At 41.0% G+C, this 18,679-nt stretch overlaps 1 protein-coding gene across 2 annotated transcripts in view; it reads left to right on the top strand.

The window, feature by feature from the left end:
- The window catches only part of LGI1 (leucine-rich, glioma inactivated 1), a 40,048-nt gene extending 21,574 nt beyond the window's left edge, over window positions 1-18,474 (top strand). For both annotated transcript variants that reach the window (XM_011934313.1, XM_011934312.1), the window contains 4 exons: window positions 10,540-10,611; window positions 13,171-13,340; window positions 13,617-13,781; window positions 17,268-18,474. In XM_011934313.1, the coding sequence (XP_011789703.1) occupies window positions 10,540-10,611; window positions 13,171-13,340; window positions 13,617-13,781; window positions 17,268-18,103 (1,243 nt within the window). In that variant the 3' untranslated portion in view covers window positions 18,104-18,474. The remainder of the gene's footprint in view (window positions 1-10,539; window positions 10,612-13,170; window positions 13,341-13,616; window positions 13,782-17,267) is intronic.
- The last annotated feature ends 205 nt before the right edge of the window (window positions 18,475-18,679 follow it).

The following is an 18,679-nucleotide window of genomic DNA, read 5'->3' as shown; positions in this document are numbered from 1 at the left end:
ACATGGCCTCTGTCCAATGCTTAGCATCATGAGAGCTGTAGGGAGGATGTAGGACTCAGGTGTCCTTTTGAGGAACCCAGCTACAAGCGTCACCTGCCCAATTCAATTCAGCTGTGTCTCCTCTCCAGCCTAAAAGCCTGTGGTTTGCCTCAGGCTGCATGCACAGAACAAGAAAAAATGTTTCCCTGTCTTGGAAGGAAGGAAGGAGGGAAGGAAGGAAGGAAGGGAGGGAGAAGGGGAGGGGAGGGAAGGAAGGGAGGAGAGAGGAAAGGAGGGAGGGAGAAAGAAAAAGAAGAAGGAAGATGAGAGGAGAGAGGAAGGGAAGGGAGAGGAAGAAGGGAAGGGGAAGAGGAAAAAGGCAAATAAAAAAGTCTGTTTGACATCCTAGTGTAGGACACCCATTTTGTTTAGTGGAGCCTATTATGTTTATCAAATGAAAAAGAAATTTAAATGTGGGTCTTAATGATGCCCTTTCTTTAGCAGTATGGAGCCCATAAGAGAGAGAGACTGGTACAGAATACACTTAATATCCAGAAAATTTCAGGTTCAAGGAACACCAAGGGCAACCCTCAAAGAGAGGCATGACTCTTACAGGCAGTGAGAGAGAAGTCCCACCTCTCTGAGCTGGTGCTGGAGGTGGGAAGGTGTTATGAGGGAACGGGGGTTAAGCCTGGCTAAATGAATATGACCCTTAGGTCTCTTGCATCTTTAGCTAACACTTATTAGGTTGACTCATATGGCATTGCCAATGTTAGGCTATTTTTTGTCTACAAAAATGGCAATGCCATATGGTTCATCTTAAACAGTTTCTAGGATGTGACACATGCTTTACAAGGAGTAGGGCCTACAAAGATGAGTAAGATCTAGTCCCACCTTAGAGAAGCTCAGGCTAGCAAGAGAAATTGGACAAATATTTTCTCACTGAGGGCCTTTGTCCCCAAGTTATGTTCCCCTTTTGAATTATGCTATTCTTCATTTTACAATTCCTTCCTTCCATTCTTCCTTCTTTCTTTCCTTCCTTCCATTCTTCCTTCTTTCTTTCCTTCCTTCCTTCCTTCTTTTATTCCTTCCTTCTTTCCTTTCTGTCTTTCAAGGAGAGATGGAGTAGGGAGGATCTGAAACCCAAATTTCCCTCTGCCGACTCAATAAGTCAGATTCATTTTCCATTATTTATGGCTTATTAATAAATCTGGCATTTGTCTGAGCCATTAGTTTCCTTTTTAAGACATTAGGCTTCAAAGTGCACTTTTCTCCACCTCAGATCAATCCTTCCCAATCAAGGCAAACATTTGAACTGTGAGGAATTAGCACCTCACCCTCTAATCTGTATGCGCTGCAGGAAGAGGTTACAAAGCTTTCTCATATTCTTGGCTTCATCATAGTCTCCTGATGACCCCATGAAAGAGACAGGGCAGTGGCACTACGTTCATAGACAAATGAGCAAGTGGAGGTACACCATGAGTTTAAGCTGCTCCCCAGTTACTAAGTGGTAAAGCCAGATATCTCCCACAGTCTTTGATGAGACGTCCGGTGCTATCTCCACTGTGTCAGTTAGAGCAGGACCAGATAGCTTTTATTGAGCTGGCTGGATCCTTCCATGGGACATGATTTGAGGAGGAAATATGACTAGAGAAGAAAGAAAAGATCCTGAAAACAGGAGCCCTACCCACATACTTCATCTCAAAATGCAGATAGTTGGGATTAGACGTATACTTTCAGGTCCAGCTGGTTCCCACTCTGGCCTAACATTAAAGCCACTCCCTTACCTGTGCATTTATATAAATTTAGTTCATGCCTAAAGGAACAACGCACTTTCTCACCTTCTTATACAGAGATGTCAGTAGATTTCTCTTCTAAGAGACATTTACAGACAACTTAAAAGTTATTACAGGCCAGGCGCAGTGGCTCACGCCTGTAATCCCAGCACTTTGGGAGGCCGAGATGGGTGGATCATGAGGTCAGGAGATTGAGACCATCCTGGTTAACATGGTGAAAACCCATCTCTACTAAAAAAATACAAAAAATTAGCCAGGCGTGGTGGTGGGCGCCTGTAGTCCCAGTTACTCGGGAGGCTGAGGCGGGAGAATGACATGAACCCGGGAGGTGGAGCTTGCAGTGAGCTGAGATAGCGCCATTGCACTCCAGCCTGGTCAAAAGAGTGAGACTCCATCTCAAAGAAAAAATAAAAATAAAAATAAACAAATAAATAAAAATAAAAAAGTTATTATATATACCCGGCTATCAGGCGAGATCCCCCCCCCGCAAATTAACCCTTAAAACCCTACAAATTAACCCTTAAAAACAGAGAGAGACTTCTTAAAGTTAAGTCCTTTCAAAGCCTGTCAAATCCTGAGATTCTCAATTACTTTATTTTGAATCATTGTCCTAATGTTATGCATGTTTCACTTTAATGTTTGAATGGTTTGTATATTTTAGCAATCGTTTGTATATTTAAATTTTTCTGATGAATATATGTTATTTTGGTAATCAGGAAAACATGAATAAAAATTAGTTTATGGCCAATGATGACAAAATCTTCAAACATTATGTATTGGCTTCTAGTAATACCCACGAGTCTTTAATAATGATTGCTTTGTGTGCCATGTAAGTGTCACTGTGGATAAGGCCCAGTGGAACCAGCACTGTTTGCATGCATATATATAAATATTTGGAGAAAATTATTATCAATCTACATGTATTGTAGAGTATCCAATGGTTGCTCAGCACTGAGGGCGTACAAAGAACTATGTAACAGTCCCCAAACTCGGGATGCTTGTGTGTTCCCAATCAGTTGCACAGGATACTTTGTTTTAGCCTTCACGTTGCCATGTATTTAAAGAGGTAGTGCAATGTAGCAGCTAAGAGGGTGATCTCTGCCACCAGACTGCCCAGGTTCATCTGTCTCTCTGCCAGCTCAATAGGTCAAGTTTATTTTCCATTATTTACTGCTTATTAATAAAGCTGGCATTTATCTGAACCATTGGTTTCCTTTTTAAGGCTTTAGGCTTCAAAGTGCACTTTTCTCCACCTCAGATCAATTCCTCGGCTTTGCACCTTAACAGCTGTGGAATTTGGGGCAGGCCATTTAGCTTCACTATGCTACAGCTTGGGCATGTAAAATGGGGTTATAATAATAATCTTTTAAAATGGGATGAGGAATAACAAGGCAATTAAGAGTATTAGTGCCTAAGGTCTTGAGATTAAGTGAGTTAATATATGCAAAGAGCTTAGAATAGGGCCTGGTATGTAGTAAGCACCACTGTGTAGGAATAAACTAAAATTCGCTGCATAACCTCCATTAGTCCTGAAGCAGGATTCTAACTGGTAGAGCGTAGATCCCCTTTAAACACTGTCTATGAAATTAAAGTCACTGCACTTGCACCGCTGCAGGCTCAGAGAGACACAAACCCAAGCTGCGAATCTGCATTGCAGAGGGGCTGGGTGCACCCCAGATGGCTGTGGGCGATGCTCTCTTAGCAGAAGAGCCCAGTGGCACTGAAACAAATGTGGTGTTTGAGCCAGTCTGGTTGCCTCAGAGAGAAGACTTTCCAGTGGCTTCCACAGTCATAATTGGAGGTTTTCTTGGGTAAACGATGAAAACACCAAAGGGCAGGAAATGGTCATCATTTCTGTCAAGAAGGAATGGCCATCTGCCTTTGAGAACACTTGACCTTACTCAGCCAGTTTCAAGGTAACTAGACGTTGAGCTGTGCAATATCTCAGTTGTTTTAAAGAATGTTTCTTAGGTAAACTGTGAATCAGGACCTAGAGAATGGTACTTAGTTGAAGGCACACTTTAAAGAGCCTCCACATTGCCTTGGGATTTCTACCACAGTGGGGCTGTGGGGAGGGAGGGTCTTTCCTGGAGGAGTCCACACCAGCTGGTGGGGACTGCACTAGTCACTCACGGGGCTTTGAGCTTTCTCCCTCAGTGCCTTGGCACAGGGGGCCTCAAAGGAGCATCCTCTGCTCTTTTCTTTGCCTAGATATGTACGCTTCCTCTCATCTACTCCAGCCTGCCTCATTCATTCATTCATTCATTTAAAAGTGTCTATCATGCCTGTAATCCCAGCACTTTGGGAGGCCAAGGCGGGCAGATCACTTGAGGTCAGGAGTTCGAGACCGGACTGGCCAACATGGTGAAACCCCATCTCTACTAAAAACACTTAAAGTAGCCGGGTATGGTGGCGCATGCATGTAATCCCAGCTACTTAAGAGGCTGAGGCAGGAGAATTGCTTGAACTGGGGAGGCAGAAGTTGCAGTGGGCCAAGATAGCGCCACTGCATTCCAGCCTAGGTGACAGAGTGAGACTCCATCTCAAAATAAATAAATACATAAATAAATAAAAGTATCTATTGAGGGCTTACTTTGTGCCAGGCACTATACTAGACCTACAGATAATGGAAAGAGAACCATCCTTCCAGTGCTCATTGCAGAATTATCCTAGAAATAAAGGAACATTGATTAAATGTTTCCTCAAGTCTCTCACTGACTGTGTCTTCACCCCGTCCCAATCAGCTCCACCCCACCCCAGTCGGATATTCTGGTGCGACCCAGTGCAACCTCTATCTACTGGAAAAGCCTGTTGTCAAACACACTGACCCCTAAGTATGTGGCCTAAAGTATCACCTATCCTAGTGTCATCTATTAATTTTAAAGATGAAGCCATAAGCCTCTCAGTGAAAATGACAAAGATGTGATTTAAGAGCAAGAATAGAACTTGGAGATCGTTCTGATCCAGTGATCATTCACTTTATAGAAAAGGGAACAGCCAGAGCTCAAACTCAGATATCCACTTCCCTGTTCACGTCACCCCTGTACTCTGTGGCTGAGTTCTGGGCCCTAAAGTGAGTCTGACTGGCAAGGGGTCAGCTTCGGCCAACGCAGGAGCCTGGTACTCCTTAAACCATACCATATAGAAAGTCTTTTTCCTGACAACTCTGGTGGCTACCTGGGACTCCTTGCCTCTCTGTCCTTCATAATTTTTCTTCCTCCTATTCCTAAGAATCAAGAATTCTTACATCTAGTATTAAAATTCAGCTCTGTTTAACCCTCACCCTTGGCTAACAGATCTTTGCAGAGGAAGGAGGGTCCCCTACCACAATTCAGGGTGACACTCTCTCAGGTCATGACACTGTAGAGGTAAGAGAAGGAGTAGACACCCTGGGGGGCAGGACTAGCAACATGGCTTTCCAGAATCCCTTGCTTTTGATGGGCTCTGCATTAATGGCCGGAAGAAAACATGACTAAATCTTAACAGTGGTTACTTCTCCTATGATAATTATTATTTCTCTCCTTTTTTAAAAAATAATTTTTGCACTTTCCAGTTTTTCTTGAAGCGAAGAAATAATTATTATTACATATATATGTGCATATGTAGTATGTGTATATATGTGTGTATGTGTATATGTGTATCAGTAAAAGTAAAAGATAGAACTTTTAAGAATACCAAGGCATAGGATTTTCCTTACTAAGAGAGGCAGAAAGAATAGATGATCTCAGCTTCCTAAAGTGAATATTTTAAAGTGTTTAGATATTTAATATCACTGTTTAATGACTATAACAACAAAGAAAAAGATTAATTTTGTGGTCTTAACACATAAGGTTTAAAAATTCACCTGCAGATACAGTTTTTCCTGGAATCCATTACAAAGATATGTATATAAAAATATTAGTAACTACATGTGTTAATTCTCACAATAAGTGAAATTCATACCCTTTACTCAGCTTTGCAGATGTCAAAACAGAAACCCAGAGAGGTTAAATTAAGTTGGCTAAGGACACATTCCAAAGAGTGATGACGTTCAAATTTAATCCCTGGTGGATTTGGGTGAAGTTGGCACTTAAACCACTACACTACACTAAGTGATGCAGGAAAGAATAGCTACAACCAGTTTTACAAACACATAGCACATATAGCAACGAGAGCTTCTGTTGAGGAAAAGTTAATAATAATATTAAGTCACTACTCTGTGAAGCTGGGAGTGGGATGAAGGCAGAACTGCGAAAATTTTATCCAGGTATTTTGCTTTCTGGTAGCAAAACTCAATGCAGAGGTGGAATCTGAAGAATCAAATAATCCTAATATCAACTCTAAAATAACCTTAACTCTAACCCACAAAGTGCTATCTCAGTCTCTCTAGCTGTTTAAATTCCCTGATAAACACCAGATCTCATTCTATTTACCCTGTTTTTATGATTAAATGCTGAGGAGGTTTCAGGGAGCGTCGCGTGACTTGCCCTTTTTTTTCCTGGTGCCCCTGGTCCCAGTGCCCTCAGCAGCTCTCTCCTGCAGTGAATCTCCCTGAAGCCCTCAGATGCCCATGATGATTTGTGGAGGCAACAGGCCCTCATCACAGCTGACTTTAAGCTGGGGCAAAGAACCATAGCAGTGGCTTCAAGCCTGGACAACCTTGTAGCCCCAATCTCCATAGAGGGTGAGGGCCTGAAACTGCATGGGCATTTTTTAGAAAACAGGCAGCTCCCTCCTGCAGGAGGTCTTGTGAAAGACATTTGCATGATCTGACCACTCAGGCCCCCGAGTTCGGGCCGTGACAGTAATTCCTAATCTAACCCTGTAGGTAGCTTTGGAAGTTGATGAATGCAGCCAAATGATTGATTTTGAATGACTGAACCCTCACTGGACAGAACCATACTTATGTACAAGTACTAAGTAACAGGATCCTTTCAAAATGTCAACTCTATTCTTTGTTTCTTCTGATTATAAAATAATAATATATGCTTGATGATAAAAACTCACAACATAAATATGTATTTACATAGAAAAGTGAAAGATTCTGATAACCATACGCCAAGATACGACCTCAATCAACAGTTTTTGTATCTTCTGATAGAGTTTTCTTTGTGTATCCACAGGCATCTATCTGTCCTTCTTCCTCCAGAGAGATGACACTCTATACTTAGGTATCACTTCATATTAAATCATAGAGACCTACCTCATTTTTAAAATCTCCTACAAAATATTCCATGTTACATATGGACCATCGTTTATTTACACAATCCTTTATATATATCTTTTTTTTTTTTGAAACAGAATCTCACTGTGTCACCCAGGCTGGAGTGCAGTGGTGCAATCATGACTCATTGCAGCCTCAAGTTCTGAGCTCAAGCCATCCTCCCACCTCAGCCTCCCAGAGTAGCTAGGACCACAGGCACACACCACTCCCAGCTAATTTTTGTATTTTTTGCAGACACAGGATTTTGCCATGTTGCCCAGGCTGGCCTCAAACTCCTGACCTCAGGTGATCCACCCACTGCTGCCTCCCAAAGTGCTGGGATTACAGGCATGAGCCACCGCACCCTGGCAACCTGTTACATTTTTTGCAGAATAATTCTCAGGCTCTGTCAACATTGCTTTCCTAAGTCGTTCTCTGCCCAAATCCCACTGCCTGCTTTACTTTTATCCAAATGTACCCTGATGTCACTGGGACCTCCCAGAGACTTAGGGAAGCTATCTGAACTCCAGCTCCCAGGCCTTGGGTGTCTGGAAGCCCTGCTCTCATGTCTGAATCTTACTTCCTCTTGATTCTGCTTTTCTTAGTGAATCCAGGCAGACTTCTCATGCCCATCACTCACCAAACCTAGACATGAAGCTTCATCCTTTCTCCTCTAAGAGCAGTCCATTGTGGGCAAGGATTTCATTGAATTTTTAGCGAAGCAGCAAAGGGTTGACACTGGATTCAGCGAATCCACCCACCATTTCTCCCTCTGACTCCCCTGCCTCCCCAACCCTTTGGATCCCAAGGCAAGAGCCTCTGTCACAAGAAGTTGTCAGGAAATGTAATGCCTCATCCCACAGCCCATCAGGCCAGCCTGTCTTTCTCAGCCCCATCTCGCAGTTCTGGTGAATTAGAAGCCCTCCATCTTGTCATGCAAAAATACTGCCTCTCCATTCCAGAAGCCCCGTAGCTCCGAGTCTGCAGCTCTGTTTTGCCATCTGTTCTGTGGTTATCTTGCACGTGGATCGTGTGAGGCCTAAAGCTCTGCTCCTTTGGGCAGGAAGTAGAACTTCCAGATTCACCCATTGTTTAAAAGAATCCCACAGGGTAGGTGGCTTAAACCTGTAATCCCAGCACGTTGGGAGGAAGAGGCATGAGGATAGCTTCAGCCCAAGAGTTCAAGACAAGCCTGAGCAACATAGCAAGACCCTGTCTCTACAAGTAAAAAAAACTTAGTTGGGCGTGGTGGCACACACCTGTTGTCCCAGCTACTGGAGAAGCTGAGCCCAGAGGATCACCTGAGCCAGGGAGGTTGAGGCTGCAGTGAACTGTGATCACGCCACTATATTCCAGCCTGGGCAACAAAGTGAGACCCTGTCTCAAAAAAAAAAAAAAAAGAATTCCCCTTGGACAGTAAGACAAGCACAGTGCCTTTTCCTGTGTAGCCCTATTGGTAGTAGTAATTCAGGATTTGACTGCTTAATCATTGCATACCCACTGTCCTGTGACTCAACCTCCTCTAAATTTATGCCCTGCAGCCAGTTGCAGTTTTTGCCAGCTTCAGAGGAAGGGACATCCACCTAGAAGTTAGTAAGATAACTTTAAGCCACATTGTGCCAGAAAATAAACTGAGACACATAACATAACTCTGGACTGGTCCAATACATCAGAAAATCTCTTCATTCAAACACCAGTCAGTAAGATGAATTATGGAGACATTCTCTTGAATAGTCCTCCTTAGTGGCATTTTGTTAATTTTGCTGTATGTGGACAGCCATAGCAGCTCATTCGTATGGTCTGTTTCTAAACGTTGTTTCTTGGACAGTGTACATACAGAAGCCATTCTCCTCTTCTGACGCCAGCCACTCTACTGAGAGTAGTACAGATGCCTGCACCATCCTTGATTATCTCATTTTCTCTTTCCAATAATCTTATGAGATAAGGTATTATTATCTTCACTTAAAAATGAAACAACTGAATTTCCAAGAAGATACATCACCAAAGTCACACAACCAGTAAATGCTGGAGTCAGGATTCAAACGTAGCTCAGAATCACTCCAAAAGCCATGCTCTTTGTCACAATTGGACCACCATTGAGAATGGAACGTTCTGACTCAGTTCCTATTCTTACATTCCAAGGTTCATTGAGAACCATTTAAACTAGTAGTAATTTCTAAAACCCAGAAAAACAACGTAACTAACTCAAAAATAAGTTCTAAAAATCTTGAATGTTTGCACTTGAGAAATCTCATATTTAATTAGTGGAGGTAGAAGACATAGACTTTTGAGAATGTTTTAAAGGGAAGTCGAGAGAATTTTCAAGGATTTAGAGGCTAATGGTATGGGCTCTTTACTTTTAGTTTAGTTTTTTATTTTTATTGTGAAAAAAAAAACCTCTAAGAAAAGTTTATAACATGTGTATATATATATATGGTGCTGGTTAAAAATAGAAAATTACACTACCTGGTGACCTTCCCTGGTCATACAGCATTAGCACTGTGCTATATTTGTGTACTAGGGACACATTTCCCTTTCCTTGGCATTATCAGGACAATTTTTTACTCATTAACCTTGATTAGAATCATTTTAGTGATTTGTGGAAGAACAAATAGAAAGGGAAAGGGAAAATCATTCCTGTGATCACAGGAAAAGAACCAGAAGAAGGAGAAAGAGGGAGATGATTAAAGAGAATGGTTGGATAGGTATTTATAAGAAAATTTTTTTCTGAGGTGGAATGAATGGAGCTAGAAAGGAAAAGGCCACGTGGGCTTCAGAAAGGAGAAAGGATGTGCTGGGGAAGGGATAGAGCTATTGGCACTGTGGGTTGGAGGTTTGGCTGCTCTCCGGAGCAAGCAAGGAGGAAGGGGCAGCCCAGGCGGGAGGAGAGGGGGCATTTTGGAGATGGACACTCACCAGTTTGGTTAGTCATCATTTGGGAGATATCCCCTAGACTGAGTGTCCAAGAGTGTGACTCTCCCGTGTTCTGTTCTAAATGGAAAGATCAATGCCCAGGAATCGTTGTTGTTTTTAACCAACATAAAGTGTTGTTTAAATATTGAGTGCGCCTGTAATCCCAGCACTTTGGGAGGCCCAGGCGGGTGGATCACTGAAGCTCAGGAGTTCATGAAGCTCAGGAGTTCAAGACCAGCCTGGCCAATGTGATGAAACCCTGTCTCTACTAAAAATACAACAATTAGCCGGGTGTGGTGGTGAGCACCTGTAATCCCAGCTCTGGGGGGCTAAGGCAGGAAAATCACTTGAATCCGGGAGGCAGAGGTTTCAGTGAGCTGAGGTCACACCACTTCACTCCAGCCTGGGTGACAGAGCGAGACTCTTGTCTCAAGAAATAAAAATAAAAATAAAAATAAATAAATACGGAGTGGGTGTTGAAGTGAACAGGTTAGGAACTGAAAGGACAACAGCAGGAATCTGAGTAGTATTTCAGAAGTTAAAAAAGGACCACAAGTCATTTAGTAGGCTGGAAATGACAAAAGAGACTCATAACTAAACTTTATCAGTAAATTCTTTTGTTTAATTTATCACTACAGTTTACATCACTTTTTTTTTGTTTTTTTCCAGGAGCCTTGCAAACAACAATCTTCAGACACTCCCAAAAGATATTTTCAAAGGCCTGGATTCTTTAACAAATGTGTAAGAGGACCTAAGAAATCACTGAACAATTAATTAATTTGCAGTCATTAACAAGGAAGCCTGGTATTGATTATTAGAATTTTTAATTGGCTTTTAAATTAAAATTAGGATTTGTAAATCTGAATTTTAACTGGCCAAAAATTTAAATTTACATAGACTAACATTTGAATCTTCTGTGGTATTTATCATTGGAAATTCTGAATATATGGCACCCAGGCATTCCTTTGACAAAGTGTGTGTCTATATGGCAGGGAGCGACGGTAAGGGACTTTGACAGGGTGGGAAGAGACCCGGCTAGAAATTTCAAGATCCCTTTTTTCTCATGAGGTTCAGGAAATAGGGCTACAAAGGGAAAACATAAGGAGTCTGGGAAACTGACAGAATAAAGATGAAAGGTTACACCCTTGGGTTGGTCAGTCAACAGAGAAATGGAGCAGGAAGTGGGGGAAGGGAGAAAAGTTTGCCTTTTTTCTCATTAGACTGAACAACAACTCTAAGCTTAATCCCCAGGAATTTGGCGTAAGCCCCAGGAAGGGAATGAATTTAATTATTTTTGACCCTTTTTCAAACAAAAGAGCTTTCAAACTTTGACTTTTAAGCCTCCGAGTGAAAGATCTTTGCAAGGAATTTGTATATTTTGCTGTAAGCAAAGCAAGTAATATATGCCTAAACCTCTCAAAAGCAATTCAGCTTCATTATTTGCCTTCCAGAACATTAGAAAGGTATTTAAATGTCATAAGGTGGAATACAGGAACAAATGAAAGGATATATGAAAACAAAAGCTTTTTAAAAAAAGTATTCAGGTACTTTGCTGTAGACTATATATTCAAAACAACTTTTCTCCAATAACAAACAAAAAGAAAATCTGAGTCAAGTACTTTTTTCCAAGCCCAGTATTTAACTTCAAATCAGTAGCCTAATGAAAAACTTTCTTTGTTCCTTGCAGTATTTCCCCAGCCCCTCCTCCATGTCTATTACCCCAATTCCTGAATGATGGTTTAATTCCAGGAGAATGCCCAAATCAGGATTTGTCCAAGAGAGTCCTGGACAGACCATAGTTATCTTCTCTGGTTTACAGTAGCCTGAAAGGTTGCCACTCATTAGTGTGGGTCAGGGTTCTCCTGGGAGACTAGGTCAGTTCTGGGAGTGTCTTGGAAGTTAGAACACACTCCATGGGTGACGTGGGATGTAGCTTGTTGGGGATCCTTTACCCCATTTTTGTGTCAGTCTATACCCTACACTAGTGAAAAACAAAACAAAAAAATATTGAAATTGGCTCAGTCTCCAGGGAATCCCAAGATGGGTTTAGCCTTTTGGACCTACTCTAATATGCCCAAATCAAGAATTATCTTAGAAGTACAAGGATCCATGCCAACTTGCCTTTTAGTGGATTTCTTGGCTTTCTTGAAAGTATCCTCTAAAAAACATTTTTAAATGTTTGGGCGTTTAAAAATTATTTATGTGCGGTGTGAAGAGTAGGCAGCACCTATCTTAAGAATTCTGTGTGACCAGGAAAGGAGGTGGAATTCCTGAACAGAAGCAATGCAAATACACAGAGAACTTGGTGAGTTGGGGTCATATGTGGAAATGTAAATGGTCTATGCTGTATAACTTATTACAGGCATGAGCGATTGTATGTCTGTGGTAACTCTGCTGTGTCAAAGTCATTTCCTATTTAAACTGAATTTGTAGACCACAGAAGAGGATCAGGATTAATTATGTCTGTGAGGAAGAAGAAAAGCAAACAGCTCACTTGATTTAATTAAATACATTACAGTAATCACTACATTCTGTCCTTTAGACCTGTGCTGTCCAATAGGGTAGCCACCAGACACCTATGGTCACTGAGCACCTAAAATGTGCTCCTAGTACAACTGAGAGACTGAATTTTAAATTTTACTTAATTTTTTAACAGTTAAATTTAAATTTAAAAGCTAATTCTCAGATCAATTATTGGAAAATGTTAAGTATGTTTGAAACAATTTGGGTATATACATCTATTTTTTTAATCATGAATTTTATGACATCTAAATATAGATCACCTATTTCTGGTAAAATTTAGCATCTGAATTAAGATATATAAAATACACACTGGACTTCAAAAACTTAGTATAAAAAAGGAATGTAAAATATCTCAATAATGTTTATATTGATGATGTGTCAAAATGATTATCTTTTGTATGTATTGGGTTAAATAAAACATATTATTAAAATGAATTATACCTGCTTCTTTTTACTTTTTTAATGTGGCTATAGAAAATTTTAAATTACATTTATGGTTCATATACTGTTTTTATTGACAGCACAGCCCTAGACTAAGCCACTTGGGGATCCAAGAGGGAGTAAGTGATGAGGTTCCATTGACTGGGTAGTCTTCAAGTGTGCATGGTGCTAACTCTCTGAGCCCAAAGTGAGTGGTCAGTCAGGTTCCAGGCGGGTTATAGGGCAGGATGTAAAGCCGGGTAAGGTCATTCTGCACATGTTAATTGTTCATGTAGAACTCTCTCCTGTGTGGGTAGAGCCCTTGTACAGCAAAAGCAGCTGAAATTTGTCTTTCAGGGACCTGAGGGGTAATTCATTTAATTGTGACTGTAAACTGAAATGGCTAGTGGAATGGCTTGGCCACACCAATGCAACTGTTGAAGACATCTACTGTGAAGGCCCCCCAGAATACAAGAAGCGCAAAATCAATAGCCTCTCCTCCAAGGATTTCGATTGCATCATTACAGGTAATGTATTCATCATTCCACCTCATAATATTAAAATAAGAGCTACCTTTTTTTTTTCATATGCAGAAACTGATATTTTTTATATCTTAAAAACCAGCTGAGCAATTTAATTTTTAAAAAATTATGAACCATTGACAATGCTTCATGCGTTTAAAAGAAAAGTAAAATGGCCATTTTACTATTCTCTGAAATACATGTATTTCTTATGAATATTTGAGATCCAGCCAAGGAAAGAGGTATTAGCTCACAGTTATTCATCTTTTCCTCTTTTTGCAGAATTTGCAAAGTCTCAAGACCTGCCTTATCAATCATTGTCCATAGACACTTTTTCTTATTTGAATGATGAGTATGTAGTCATTGCTCAGCCTTTTACTGGAAAATGCATTTTCCTTGAATGGGACCATGTGGAAAAGACCTTCCGGAATTATGACAACATTACAGGTATGAAAAGCCCAATAATATTTTGAGTGGGAAGTTAAATTGCTTCAGCCAAGGGCAACAAGGAAAGATGAGTGGTATAGGGGAATGCTTTAGCAGACCTAAAGTCATTTGAATTCCAACACTACCATTTGCTAAATGACCTGGAATTGTTCTCTAAGCCATAATTTCCCCACTTGTAAAATGGGAATAATATTAATACTTAACTCACAGGGTTGTTAATAAGATCATGTGAACACATATTCAAGAAACTTAGCATAGGGTCTAGTATAATACATAAACAGTAAATAGTTGATTATTTTTCTTCAAAGAAAAGTATTGGATGGTGAATCAGAAGTTCTAGTCCAGGTTCTGCCACAGTCTCTTTGGGCGAGCCGCTCATACTCACGGATACCCCCCAACCCCTTTTTCTTAACTATAAGATAAGAAGGTTATTTTAGATCAATAAGTCTCAAACTTTGTTACACAAACATTTCTTCTACAAAATGTCAATGTATGCCTTGTAACAAAAAGGATTTTGTGGTTCAATAAATTCGTGAACCGTATCTTGGTCTTGCAGATTCGTAATACATACATCTGTGAATCTGAGAAGTCCCGCAGTGAGGAAATTTTTCCCGTATTTTTCACCCTTAATTTGGCCATGGAATCTAATTCTTTCTTTTTTTTTTTTTTGAGACGGATTCTCACTGTGTTGCCCAGGCTGGAGTACAGTGACATGATCTGGGGTCACTGAAACCTCAGCCTCCTGGGTTCAAGCAATTCTTGTCCTTCAGCCTCCCAAGTAGCTGGGACTACAGGCGTGCGCCACCATGCCCCGATGATTTTTGTAGTTTTAGTAAAGATGGAGTTTTGCCAAGTTGGTCAGGCTGGTTTCAAACTCCCGGCCTCAAGTGATCCACCCGCCTCGGCCTCCCAAAGGTCTGGGATTACAGGAGTGAACCACCTTGCCTGGCCTTACTTAGCTGATCTCTTAAGTTTCTTTCCCATTTTAATAATTTTTAAAATTATAAGTCATTAGTTAGAACATAGGGCTCCCTCTACAGTTTTTAATATCAGCTTTAGCTTCTAATACCATTAAATCCGCTCTCAAGAGCACTCACACCTCCCCATAAAAGGTAACCCTTTAGATAAGGCATGGAGGGTCATGATCGATTTTGCCGGTAGCCATCATCCTCATTGCTCAAAGGACCAAGACAGGTCTGGGGCTTGCTCAAGGCTGGGGTTGCTTAAATAAAGGGATCCCTTCCAAACTGAGACCATTTTAGGATCTAAAAGAAACTCCTTTCTTTTAGAAGCCTCCTTTCTGAAGGAAGAAGGTCATGCCTTCCCCGTCTCTACTAAAAAATACAAAAAACTAGCCGGGCAAGGTGGCGGGCGCCTGTAGTCCCAGCTACTCCGGAGGCTGAGGCAGGAGAATGGCGTAAACCCGGGAGGCGGAGCCTGCAGTGAGCTGAGATCCGGCCACTGCACTCCAGCCCGGGAGACAGAGCGGGAGACTCCGTCTCAAAAAAAAAAAAAAAAAAAAAAAAAGTCATGCTTCCCTAGGCCCCCATAAGTTTTCCAGTGGACTATAGCAGGGTTTTGTGCAGTCAAAACCAGGCTCTTCTTACTTGTGTATGGTTGGTTCATCAATTTCTTTGAATGGCTGTTTAGATGAGCACTTACAAGAGAAATAAATCATACATCTGTAAACTTTCAGAGGGCACCTCACAGTTCATCTTGTCTAGGATGATGTCTTAGTCCCTTCCTGCTGCTGTAACAAAAAAATACCTTGACTGGGTAATTTATAAGAACAGAAATTTATTTCTCATAGTTCTGGAGGCTGGGAACTCCATGATCAAGGCACCAGGAGATTTAGGGTCTGGTAAGGGCTCACTCTCTGCTTCAAAGACAGTGCCTTCTCTATGTCCTAACATGGCAGAAGGGCAAAAAAATATCTAACAGACTCGTTCAAGCCCTTTTCCAAGGGCACTAATTCCATTCATGAGTGTGGAGTCCTCATGATCTAATCACCTCCTAGACACCCCACTTCTTAATACTATTACACTGGGGATTAAACTACAACATAAATTTTGGAGGGACACAAACATTCCAACCATAGCAGATGACAAATATGTGTCCCATACTCAGTCATTATCCCTTCCTTCACTCTAGACAGGCACCACTAATCTATCATGGTAATCGTTCATGTCGAGTGCAGACACGGCCACAGAATCCTTCTCAACACAGTTCCCTAGGCAATCACGCTCAGTGAGCCAATCAGTATTGGCACGTGTTGGAATCTGGTGGCCATCCTTAATCTAGTCTAAAGTCTCATTGTACAGAAAAGAAAACTGAGCCTCAGAGAAGTTAAATGATTTTCTTAAGATCATACAATCAGTTTAGCCCTGAAAAGAGTCACAAAGAAAACTACCTTGCCTATGGATGAAGCCAATTAGTAGAAAGAGTTAATGTAGAACTTTCTGCCCTGCACTAGAGCTGTAGTCAGCAGAGGCCTAAAGCCCAGATTTGCCCAGCTCTCTCTGGATTTTCTAGAGCCAAACTCCTTCTGTGAGATCAGAATCTCACAGGTCAGATAAATGTCAGTCTTCCCCAAAGGACATCAAGCTAGGCCACTGACAGATCCCACATCATTTTCTGTGATTTCCCAAAATAACTTTCAGGAGCATTGCCCATGGCTGCCCCTGTCTTTCGATTTTCTCAAACATTCGTCTTCCTTCTCTTCACTCCTGCCACCAGTGACCTAAAGCTCCAGAAAAGTGAAAAGTGGCATCTCCTTTCTTTGCAGGAGAAAGGCGAGTTATTCTAGAGCAGGAAGCAGTTCAGACTTAGAGCAAAACAATTACAGTAGAGCCATGGGCTACCCAGACCACAATGCTAGCCTTTGGTTATCTAAGATCTTAGATAACCCAAATTTGAAGTCCTGGAATAGCTAACTTGTCCCCAGCGTGAGTTAAAAGCGTAGACATGCCAGTAGGCCTGGCTTTGAATCCCCAACTCTGCCTTCTGCTACCAAAACAGCCTCTCTGAGCTTCAGTTTACTCATGTGGAAAAAGAGATAATATTTATCTCTTAAGATTGTTGGGAAAATTAATGAGATAAATTGAGAAAGCACATAATAGATGCTCAGTAAACAGTAGTTTTCATTAGAATTATGATTAACTCATGATGTGTCAGGGAAAGTAATGCTTTCTTTCTGCAAGAAATAAGAGAACACTCGGGCCATAGCTGTGTGTCCTGAACGTCTAGAGCAGGCTGGATATGACGTTAACAACTCAATTGTTGGTAACAAGGCCCCATGAGGCACAAAGGCACAGAACTTCAGGACACTGCTGCCATTGGGCTTTGGAGACCAGCCTTGCCTAATCAACCAAGGAGATCTCTTGTTTCAGGCTGATTTGGGTGGAAGTTGTATGGCCTCAGCCTGCATGTTTACATGCTCCAAAAGAGGATGGCCACACAACTAACCTCTCCTTTGTCTTTTCCCAGGCACATCCACTGTAGTATGCAAGCCTATAGTCATTGAAACTCAGCTCTATGTTATTGTGGCCCAGCTGTTTGGTGGCTCTCACATCTATAAACGAGACAGTTTTGCAAATAAATTCATAAAAATCCAGGATATTGAAATTCTCAAAATCCGAAAACCCAATGACATTGAAACATTCAAGATTGAAAACAACTGGTACTTTGTTGTTGCTGACAGTTCAAAAGCTGGTTTTACTACCATTTACAAATGGAACGGAAACGGATTCTACTCCCATCAATCCTTACACGCGTGGTACAGGGACACTGATGTGGAATATCTAGAAATAGTCAGAACACCTCAGACACTCAGAACGCCTCATTTAATTCTGTCCAGTAGTTCCCAGCGTCCTGTAATTTATCAGTGGAACAAAGCAACACAATTATTCACTAACCAAACTGACATTCCTAACATGGAGGATGTGTACGCAGTGAAGCACTTCTCAGTGAAAGGGGACGTGTACATTTGCTTGACAAGATTCATTGGTGATTCCAAAGTCATGAAATGGGGAGGCTCCTCGTTCCAGGATATTCAGAGGATGCCGTCGCGAGGATCCATGGTGTTCCAGCCTCTTCAGATAAATAATTACCAATATGCAATTCTTGGAAGTGATTACTCCTTTACTCAAGTGTATAACTGGGATGCAGAAAAAGCCAAATTTGTGAAATTTCAGGAATTAAATGTTCAGGCACCAAGATCATTCACACATGTGTCCATTAATAAACGTAATTTTCTTTTTGCTTCCAGTTTTAAGGGAAATACACAGATTTACAAACATGTCATAGTTGACTTAAGCGCATGAGACACCAAATTCTGTGGCTGCCATCAGAAATTTTCTACAGTACATGACCCGGATGAACTCAATGCATGATGACTCTTCTTATCACACTTGCAAATGAATGCCTTTCAAACATTGAGACTGCTAGAACCAAGCACTACCAGTATCTCCATCCTTAACTGTCCAGTCCAGTGATGTGGGAAGTTACCTTTTATAAGACAAAATTTAATTGTGTAACTGTTCTTTGCAGTGAAGATGGGTAAATAAGCGTTTAATGGTATCTGTTACTCCAAAAAGAAATATTAATATGTACTTTTCCATTTATTTATTCATGTGTTCAGAAACAACTGCCAAATAAAATGTTTACATTTTCTTTCATATCCCAAAGGTAATTATTTACAGGAGCTGTTTTATTCTTGTTGTTGTTATGTTGAAGAAATAGTTTTATATAATAGCTTTGTATTTGGATCAAGGATTTACAGTGTGAAGAATGAGTGAAGATAAAATTATGGGTAATCTGATATTGATTACCCATAATTTATGACCAGGTTTATATGTGGCTGGATCAGATGATTTTGAACATTCAAAGGTATTTCCAAA

Source organism: Colobus angolensis, unplaced genomic scaffold (genome assembly GCF_000951035.1).
Source record: "Colobus angolensis palliatus isolate OR3802 unplaced genomic scaffold, Cang.pa_1.0 Scaffold134, whole genome shotgun sequence".
Lineage (NCBI taxonomy): Eukaryota > Metazoa > Chordata > Mammalia > Primates > Cercopithecidae > Colobus > Colobus angolensis.
This window is presented reverse-complemented; position numbering and strand designations above follow the sequence as displayed.